This window comes from Cephus cinctus, unplaced genomic scaffold, assembly GCF_000341935.2.
Source record: "Cephus cinctus unplaced genomic scaffold, Ccin1 Ccin1_scaffold1765, whole genome shotgun sequence".
Lineage (NCBI taxonomy): Eukaryota > Metazoa > Arthropoda > Insecta > Hymenoptera > Cephidae > Cephus > Cephus cinctus.
Genome location: NW_014333982.1, coordinates 137,840 through 148,418, shown reverse-complemented (window position 1 = coordinate 148,418; position 10,579 = coordinate 137,840). Strand labels below are relative to the sequence as shown.

The following is a 10,579-nucleotide window of genomic DNA, read 5'->3' as shown; positions in this document are numbered from 1 at the left end:
GCTTCATTACCTATATGCAAACTGAAGACTCGGATGAACAATCATTTTTGGCTAGAAGATGAAGAGGAGGTACGTGTAAAAAAAGAGTATAGGTGTTCATGGAGGCCGTCTACGTCACAGGGGCCCTGGGGGGCTGCAGGGCCATTGCAGAAGGGTGGCTAGGGAAGATAGAGATAGGCCACGGTAGTGGCGTGACTTGACAATAAAGCTCATCTCACCTTCAGCTCGTCCAAACCCCCTTCTATCTTCTCTTTTTTTTACTCTTCCTGAAATCACCCCTCCGTAATCCTCTCGCGTCCATCCACTTCTCTACATTCTCTCTGCACAGCGCGGACTCTCTCGCTGATGGCTACGTATCGTTTGCCAACTGCGGGATACTCAAGAATTATAACGTTGCCAGTTGGGACTTTAAAACTTGGTCGTTCCGGAGCGTCACTTCTTCCCGACGTCCGACCAGAATTTTTATTCTGAATTTCTGTCTCTTATGTTTTTAAATTAAAAAAAGAAGCCAGGTAATACTTGAGAAATGCTTTCGAAATAAATTATATTTTTCTGGGTTATATTTGACACGTGACTTACAACAGTCAATAATCATAATATCGCTGTAGTCATGCGGTAGATTTGGTTGGTACCAAAAAGTTAGAACCTGTTAGAGCGAGCGATCGCTCAATCTGTCAACTCATCCTGGTTAGTCGACATGGAGGGTCGCGAGGGTTCGAAAGACAAGTCCATTGTTAAGCAACCCCTGTGGACGAGTCAGTTAAATCCTCATTAGGACTTTTAGCGACCTTTTATCCGACACTTGACACCAAGATCACTGGATATCTTTTTAGCCCATATCAATATCATATGAATGAACCTTAAGAAATTGGTGAATTTTAAAGAAAAAAAAAAAAAGTATAAATTGTTGTATCACTCCTTAAGAGAATTTATACGTACCAAACTATTACGAAGCATCGTGCAGTATCCCGAACCGTGTATATTAGCTACTTCTTCCCTGCACGAGTGCTTCCAAGAAGAGGTGAATGTATTGTTTACAAAAGTTTCGGCTGAATGAATTTACGGTGGATGTGCAAACTCAGCGAAAAAAGTCGCGTTGCTAATGCGGCGATTGAACGTGAACCAACGACGAGCTGCAACGACGACACGTCGTTTCGGAACGTGGCTCTGCGATAGCTCGCGTGAACGTTGTTGCAAGCTATTCGTAGATATTACTTACAAACAGCTAAGGAGAACGAAGGAGAAAGGGAATATAACGAAAAGGGTGTACTGGGTGGTGGGTAGGTAGGTAGGTAGGTTGCTGGTGCATAGGAGAACGAGAGCCCCGCCGCTTCCAGTTCCCGTTGGTCGTGCCTGCCTCTCAAATGAAATGCTGACGATGCACATTGCACCTAGAACCAAGCGAAATGCGGATCGCTGCTAACCGGAACTTTCCGTTACCTGTCCCCTTCCGCTCCTTGTCCCTTTTAATTAATAACGGCGAGCTGGATGCGTCGCCTCTTTTTCCTAGTCTTTTTGCCATTCTGTTCTCTTATTTTTCATTTATATTGGCAACTGCAGTAAAGAACGTTAAAAATGACTGCATTGGAATACCGGATGAATAATAAGCATTTTCATGATTTGGCATAAAATGCAAATGACAATTGACATCCCCTTCCACCCTTACTCGTTAGGCGAAAAATTACTTTTCTTTTTAATTATTATAAAGAATACTTACATATATAATTTTTTATATTCAGATGCTTGCAATTCTTTACGACGTTGGAGATTTTCGTGGGAATTTATCTTCGATGAGAGAAACTGTTTTCACACGTTTATCGGAAACTGTCGATCGCGACGTTTATTTATAATAATAAGTATAATCATTTTATGTACACATTAGACGATATAACGGGAATTAAAATATCTTTGCGTCGAGTGACGGTCTGCCAATTGGTATTGGATACCGACTCGACAAAACAATAATAATTATATGCAATTAGGTACCTATTAGACGATTAACCCAGCCTTGTACCGCAGAACCCTTGCTGTAATTAAAAGATAACCCCTAATTAGTTCCGCGTGTTACGGTATCGCGGTCGATTTTAATTTGTGCTTTTCATTTTTCGAGAAATACTCGTCGACTTCTGAGCTATGGAAAATGATCATGAATTCGATTTAGCAATTCTCTTGATGAAATTAACCGAAGGTTACATGGCACGATGAAGATGATGCTCGAGACACGTATCGATTAATTTTTTTTATTCGATACGATTTCGATGTGAAATGATTTTTTTCCTTGTGAAAAGTCGTTCTCACGATCGGTAAGAGCGGACGTGAAAAAAAAAAAAATTTGTTCGCCAATAAATTTAAGAATAAGAATAAGCCTGAGCAACGAGCCGTCGGAAGGCGTGAGTCGTATTTCAGAGGGGTTCTTTTTAAAATTAATTAACAAATCGGGGTATATCTTAAACGCTAAAGATTTTCTTTTTAATTTGCGCTACGACATTTTTTGGTACGATATCCTTTGGTGTCAATTGTCTGTCCACCTTGAAGTGTACATTAAATACGCCTGTGAGTATACCTAAGCGTAATTTAACCTAATGATACTTTAGTTCCTTCTTAGTGCCTAATTCTTCTACATTAGACAGAGGAATGTATAATCTTTTTTTTTTTTTTCCTTTCCTTTCCCATGATCAGAACATCCAGCTTTTAGGCCTTTGTTGTAAAAATACCCGCGATACAATTATGTCGTATACCCTTATACTCTTTTTAGTTTTAATGGAATACTCGATAGCCCTGCTTCCGACGTCATTTTGTTACGATAAAGAGACTGTCAAATTGCCATGACATCGCGGATCGACAGACTTTCAAGCGTATCGTCATCGTATCGCGATTTATTAGGATCACGCGCGAAATTCGCTAAGGAGTATACGAACGAAAGCGACATCTGCTGGTTGTCAATGCGAATTAAAATAAATCGTGTGTCGGATGCAGAACCAATTTTATATCTACACAAGGAAGCGTGGTCTATTGACAATTTCTAAGTAAACAATGAAAATATATATATTGTACAAGACATTTACAATTTACAGCACGCCACAGTCCTTGCTATTTCTGCTCGTGATCCTGCATAGATTTAAATTGACGTACGATCGTTTATCGAGGTTGGTCAAAATGAACGACTACCTTGGCACTCGGGTTGTCTCCATGAAAACTCACCCAGAATATCCCAACGATTTTGCGACAGTTTTTATAACTAATTTTCACTGCACTTGTTAAACTTCAGATCCTCGCACTCGCGTCTTTCCGTTAACATTGTCGATTCTACTCACCGGTAGAGTCGTCGGCGACGAGTTCAAATGGCTCTTCAAGTCCAGCAAGCGCCTCCTCGGCGCTGTCGATGTCACAGGTAAACTTCGGGACTGGCTGGTCCTGGTTGATGATGTTGTTGCTGTTGCTGTTGCTGTTGTTGCTGTTGCTGTTGCTGCTGTTGATTCTGAGCCTGATGGGGCTGCGGTTGTTGATTCGGTGGCTGCTGATGATGGTTATGATTATGACTATGATGATGACTCTGGCGCACTCTCATGACCTCGCAACGTTGCTTATAAAGATCCCGCTCCTGCTGAAGTCGCGCCAGCTCGATCTTTACCCGCTGCAGTTCGTTCTGCAGATTCCGATTTGTTGTCTCAAGATCGTGTCGCTGCTGAAGACGCTTGCTGCGACAGTTCTGTGCGTAACCTCGATTCTTGAGGGTCCGTCGCTTCTGCTTGAGCCTCACGACCTTTGCAGATCATCCGACAACCTTTACGAACAGCTCACGTATCGCTCTTGAGATCAGAATGATCTCGTGAGCCGGTCTTCTAAAGTATAGTCAAGGACTCGGGCCACTCTCTGTACCATCACTTCAAGAACTTTGGCATTAAAATCTGATTTAGATATTTTCTCTTACTAGATGTCATTATATTGAATTCCATGTGATGTGTATATGTAACGAAACTTGCGTAATGATATACAAAGTGATCTTTTTACTCAACGTTCCTGATGGTTTGGCAGAAAAATGGAGCCGAGTATCTTGAACACACGTGAAAGAAAAAAGAGAGACCTCACTCACCTCTTCCCGCGGGCATCCATGGAGGCGTTTATTTAGCTCCCGCACGGAAAGGGACATTAGAAGTTCATCGTTCATGAGTTCATCCTGAGCATTGGCTCCGCCGCAGCTTGAGTAAATCCCGCTCCCGGATCGGTGACCTGGACTGGGTCCGCCTGCTCCACAAGAACTGACGGAACACACGCTCATGGGTCTGCTTGGTGGAATTGTCATCCCTTGTAAGCTGTCATCGAAACCCTGCATAACACCCCCGCCCGCGGGAAGCATCCCGCCTCCTGTACTGCTAGCTGAACAGCCGTAGTATTCGATGTGACCTGATACAGTTATGTACCCGCCTGTAATCAGCGTCCGCTCTATTTCTTTTAATTTATTCAAACTAATTAACTCGTCCAACTGGTTCGATCGATTATTATTGATTATCTGATCTCACTTTTACAATCGGAACTGCCTAAGTCTGCAAGAAAACATGAACGGCGACTCACCTGGGTGTCTTCCGTGGCGTGGTATATGTTGTAACTCCTGAAAGTGATGATGATTCGGGGTGGAAGGCCATGGCTCAGGATGAGGTTCAGGTGTCTGATCCTGAGGACAGTGTGGCCTCAAGTCCAGAGGTTCCTGCCTCAGGGATTGTGTAAGCCAACCCATGCTCCCCGATCCTACTTGGATGTTATCTTGTACCAGGGAACCTGGTTGCTGCAGGTGTAAGAGCAAACCACCCCTTTCGCGAGGGTCACGTTCACCACGGTGTAAGTGTAAGGACGGTGGTGATGCTGAGACCGGCGGAGTGTCTGGTGGTGTTCCAGGATGTGAAAGTGTCGTCAAATGGGGCGCCGCACCTGGCGGAGCTTTCACCAGGACCCCATGCTGCACCTGAATGTGCGGCTGACCATACAAGGGATGGGGTTGCTCCAATTCATGTGCCGGAGGGGTGAGCGGGGCTAGAGCTAATCCTTGACCCTGCACCTGACTCTGTAGCTGCACTACACCCCCGCTCACCATTACCGTCGGTGAACCCAGTCGCACCTGCAACATCCGTTGTTCCGCGACGCGTTACGCAAGCTTCCCATAAAGAAACGAAGCCTCATTTTTCAATAACTTTTTCGTCTTCGAGCTCTTTGCAATGTTATTATCTTTCGTGGCCCACGGCTGAATTACCCGTAACATGTAATGGCGTAACTCCATTTCGATAATTTACGTTTATATTTGCAAAATTTTTAACTTGTTACTGTAAACGAACAAAATAATCGTTTTCTACATGACTAATGACAACGGATTCACGTTTTATGTAAGATAAAATTATTATAACTATATTTATCCGTAAATGTAAAAATGGCCACAGCGACATTGCCTTGTCTGAATATTCGTACTTTCGTGCTAAAGTTCTTTGATTCATTTTTCAAAGAGACTAACTCCAGTTTTGAGATCAGAGACTCACCTCTCTTTTGACGTCGGCGGGATCGAGATGATCTAGGACAAACTCCTGGACGTATTCTCTGGCGAGATGGTCCACAGCCTCCATTTTAACCTCGTCGACCTCTACCACCACCTCCTCTACCGCCTCCGCTGCTGCTGCATACGGGAGCGGTTCCTCACCGCGACCCCTTCCACCGTCGTGGAAGCCTCTGCCTACGTCACTTCCTGGACAACCCGTCAATGTTTCGTGCGTCGTAACCACCTTGCCCGTCAACAACACGACCTAGTCGAACTTTTACCAGTTCTCTACAATACCAGGCACCGTCGTTGGATGCACCGAAAGCTGTGTATTATGAAGTTTCTCAATTCCGAAAAACCAGAAAGGAAGTTTGAGCAAGAGTTAGGATTTGTTCCTATGAAATCTTTTTTGCTCATACACAGTATTCTCGAGTAATATTTCAAGAATTTTTATATTCGGTCGTTTTTTCTCAAATTTTTAAATTTAAAACATAAACCGTGCAATGTTCCGTATGATCCTTCTTTTGTAAATAGTCCGATTTCGAATCTTCTTCAGGCTATGCTCCAAAAAGTAGATGTGTAACACCAAGCTGAGTAACCATTCAATGCGATTTATTCACTCGTAAACACACACGATATCTTCGGTAGCACACTATAAGGAAACACGTTCGCCTGCTATCGTTATTACCGCACTTAACGACAGGTTCCTTATCAAATTGTTGATAATCCAAAAACAGCAACAGTTCATTCATCACAAGCTTTTATCTTCAGTTCAACCCTCCAACGTTGCTCCAATATACCGAGTGTTCATAAAAATCGTAGTATTGTCATCAAAATAAATATTCCCATCACAATCGCACACGGTACCGACCACGTAAAATTTCTATGCAAAGAATAAAAAAGTGACAGTTCCTCAAAAATAAAATAACGAAACCCCGTACAACCGTAGTGATCTTGATTGATAAAAGTCGCAAGGTCGACTAGACGGAGGTCAAGGGTTAAATCCGTACGGAAATGGCGCGTAAAACTTTCCTTATCCACAAGACGTGAAAAATTTGTTGACTGATAAGTCAAAAAAAATAAATATATTCAGTAAGACGGCGTTACGCGTTGGGGATGAACGATTAGGTCGTAAAGCCTCGAAGTAGTTGAGGTCACGCTGCGGTATGGCCGCGAGTACGTATGAACTCGCAGTAGATACGCCGACCGAATGATAACTGGTCTCGCAAGAGCGGAGGAGCGTGGTGGTGCATAGGACGTCGGGCGCCGCGTCTGACGTCACTAGGAGGTGTGGTCCGCAATAGTCAGCCCTCCGACGCTGGCGTCGATTGGTGCACCTGACTCGTAGACGCCATTGGCTCCGTCCCTACCTTAGTCACGGACTTCCCTCGCATGCCAGTTGAACCTGGCCGGAGAGACATTAATTTTTAAAGTCATTATTATAATTTTTCAGCCCGCAGGACCACCCATTTTTTTCGGAATTTCAATTTACCGGAGAACGAGCGAAGTCTTATCGTTTCCCTCGTCGGATGTTGAGAACACGTCGGACTTATTAGCTATAGCAATTACTTTGCTTCCTTGGGAGACTCTTATCGGAATGATTGTCCAACTTGGTAGAACTTTTTGTATTATCCCTTATAAAAGTTTTTTAAATTTTTTCAATCATTTCTTTTGTTTATCACAATTTCTGCGGTACATGTAAAATCTCACGAGACGGACTTAACTTTTATATACAATGTTATGATTTATGACACTTCAAGGAGGGGTATCGTTATTTCGAAAAAATTGTATTTTTACTCGTAAAGGTACATTTACTTGGACAGCTTGCCTTTTCCGTAAAATTAAGTGAATGTCCGAAATTATACGCCAATTATAAAAATACTTATAAATATATACCTTACGTTTACATGTCCGTTAAAAAAAACATCGAAATTTAAATTTTTATGTTTCTGTCCTTTGAAATACAACTTCATACATAGATACAAAATCCATCTTTGAGACGTCTAAAAGACATTTCTGTCCTACTAGACGCATTAAAGACAACTTTCGGGCATTATGTATTGTCTGGTTATTTATTGCCACCATCGTAATATATTTCATGCCTGTCTGACACATTTCAGTAACATTACTACTTGTCCGGTACGAAAATGGCTTGACTTTCGAGAGACCTTCCGGTACCAAAGAAAAATATAAAATGATGCCTTAAGAAATGGTACCATAAAAATACAGAAGAAGCTAGTATAGTCATTAATACATAATACTGATACATATAAACCAAAAGCGAAAGAGCGAGAAACAGGGTGAAAATTTGAAAAAGACGTAGAATAGGAGTCGCGGTACAAATCAGAGAATCACATCTTAATAGGGTTCCGCAGACGTCCACGAATCCTACCCCAGGTTAGCAGTCTATACCCATTTCTAGAACCCCGAGACTTTAAAACGCTTCATGAATATCAAATTTTCATTCTCGACGCCGAGCACCGCGTTCATCCTCACCCTCGTCTATACAGCATCTCGTTCTCTACGGCGTGAATGCAAATGGTAGTCCTCGCGGTTATATACCTACGTATCTACCTTGCAGACACATCTTATCCTTTATCTCTTTTTCTCTTAAAAAAATAAATAAATAAAAAAATAATAGAAATACCAAATCAACCCTTATAGTCTCCATATAAGAACACAACCCAGATACGAGATCGTGTCTGTTCACTGTATCGTGGAAAACGAAAAGCTACCAGGATATATTGAAGATGTTCACCAAGATTATCGCGTCCCGATCTACATGGCTGTTAAACTTTTTTCTAGTCAAAATAAATTTCGATGATCCCTTTTTTATTTTTTTATGAGCGATTCTAATAATTTCGTTGGGTCTTTGAATTTGCTCAAGGAAAAGTTGTTTTCCGTCGGTCTGAAGAAGCTTGGGTGAATAATGGTCGGACCAAGTTTCCCGTAACTGAGTTCAAGATTGCAGATTGATCATACAAATGACGCTGTGAAATAGCCAAGAGATGAATACTCTGAGCTTTAAGGTCTATCCTTGACTTTAACCCTGTCATTGTGACTCGATGGACAGAATTTTGTTGGTCTAGACGGTAAGTAGAGACCCAGAATAGAGCCGAGGACGCCGATAGGATTGGCCATTCGGTGACCAAGGAATTCGTCGACGTTGCAGTTCGACATCCTCCCCGCTTGCTATTACTGCTGTGAAACTTATACCAAGGCGTGCAAATGAGTCTTGATTTTTTCGTATATTACAAAATGATATTTCATTTTACTGTTTTTTTTGTGTTTTTTTTAGAAAAAGATTTAGAAACTTTTCAGTTGGATTTTCCGTACAGTCAAAATATATTTATATTTTATTTGAAACTCGGTAAAAATTTTTTATTTTTTAAGCCATTTTTTTTATCCACTGTAATCTTTATACAAGATACCGCAGCACAAAAGAAATTTATCACTGTGTGGATATACCTTTGCGTGTCGGTTAGTGACGCAACGAACTTTTACTCTAAGATTTATGAACGCAATTGCACTAGACAGCCAAACATGAAACTTGCCGTAGTCACGTTTGGCGCATGTGATCTTAACTCGAATTCCAATCTCCGCCATTTATCCACCTCCAAAGACTTCTCCTACGAATGCTTTGAAATTACCGATAGTTCCTATCGCCATGCACGTGGTACGATCCCGCGCGTTCAATAAATTCAAAGATTAATAAAGATACCTTCAACAGAGACACATTGGATTTATGAGGAATATCTTAGAATGAATTTGAATTATATCCAGAAAAAATTGGATGACAACATCAAGATCCAATTAAATGACTTATCATACAATGGTAAAAAATTATTAAAATTAACGTACGTCTCTGTCCCCCGTATATTGACTACGCATTCATAAATAACAATGAAATGTTTCATAAATAATATGGAAACGTGTCAAAGGAGAAATATTTCAAATCGAAAGTTCAGGATCGAAGACTGATTCCAAGGATGAGTTTAAGGATGAGGCTAAGGCTAAGGCTACGAATAAGACTTAAGGGTAGAGGGTGCAGAAGGCAAGAGGAAGAATGAGGGAGAGTGCTGAGCCAGCATAGCCGGCTTGCCAGGCTGCACATCGATACCAGCCAGTCAGCCAACCTACCAACGAACCCACCTAGAGGTCTGCAAGGCTCTCTCTTTTCCTGCAGAAGGGGGTATACCTTAGACTCTCAACCGGAAAATACCACCTTTCCTATAGTCGCCATTCCTCTCACGCAAATTACACCCCGTGAACTTTGCCTAAGATCGTAAATAAAACTGTGGGCACCCATTGACTCCCTTGCAAAACGTGAATCGTCCAATTATAAAAGTACCCTCTCCAAGTCCTTGCACCCTCCGAATAGACCTCTCGGATCCAAACATGCAAATCCAAACATCCACGACATGAAATTTCTTAATAATAAATAGAAAAATATTGACCATGAATTTACGGTAAGTACATTGACGTTAATTAATCGCAATAACAAAACCAATATGTCCGGCATGGAATTTCACATAACGGAAGCAGGTTCGGTTAAGACGAACTTATACGATCGAACATCGTATACGTGATTCAGCTTCCGGAATAATATCCCCAATTCATTCATAAGAAGAGCGTTCGACGGATAATCCTCGAGTCATTTGTTTGCCGGCTGTTGAGACGCTCATTTGTTCGTGGCGCGCGATGACAGATGACAATGAAGTAGGCTACGACTTGTAGGGGTGGCTGCCACCGCACGCTGCACAGGGATGCTGATCTGTTTGCCATTCGTGCCCAATTATTCTCGGATCATCGCTGTGTATCCATATCGAGCATGGAAACATACGAATAGCGGTATTCGTGTCGCCATGATTAAAAACAAAAGTTCTATTCCGTCAAAAAAAGATCAGCCTTATCTCGGCTGCAGTACTGTCAATAATAATGTTAAGAAATCCATGATGGATTTCATTAGAATTTTTTTTAAAGAAAAAAAAAAAAAAGATAATAAGGATGAGAAAGGGGGGAACATCGCAAATCAAAAATGACAAATCGAACTTTCCC

At 41.8% G+C, this 10,579-nt stretch overlaps 1 protein-coding gene across 9 annotated transcripts in view; it reads right to left on the bottom strand.

The window, feature by feature from the left end:
• Nucleotides 1–1,813: 1,813 nt before the first annotated feature.
• LOC107273655 (mastermind-like protein 2) overlaps nt 1,814–10,579 on the bottom strand; it is an 11,156-nt gene continuing 2,390 nt past the window's right edge. The window contains exons 2-6 of one of the 9 annotated variants that reach the window (XM_025090984.1): nt 7,014–7,155; nt 5,526–6,926; nt 4,573–5,122; nt 4,085–4,449; nt 1,814–3,763 (exon numbers count right to left, since the gene is read on the bottom strand). In XM_025090984.1, coding sequence (XP_024946752.1) covers nt 3,386–3,763; nt 4,085–4,449; nt 4,573–5,122; nt 5,526–5,609 — 1,377 coding nt within the window. In that variant the 5' untranslated portion in view covers nt 5,610–6,926; nt 7,014–7,155 and the 3' untranslated portion in view covers nt 1,814–3,385. Of the gene's footprint in view, nt 3,764–4,084; nt 4,450–4,572; nt 5,150–5,525; nt 6,927–7,013; nt 8,761–10,579 lie in introns of those variants that run through there. The other 8 variants (XM_025090985.1, XM_025090986.1, XM_025090988.1 and 5 more) reach the window with 8 other exon arrangements.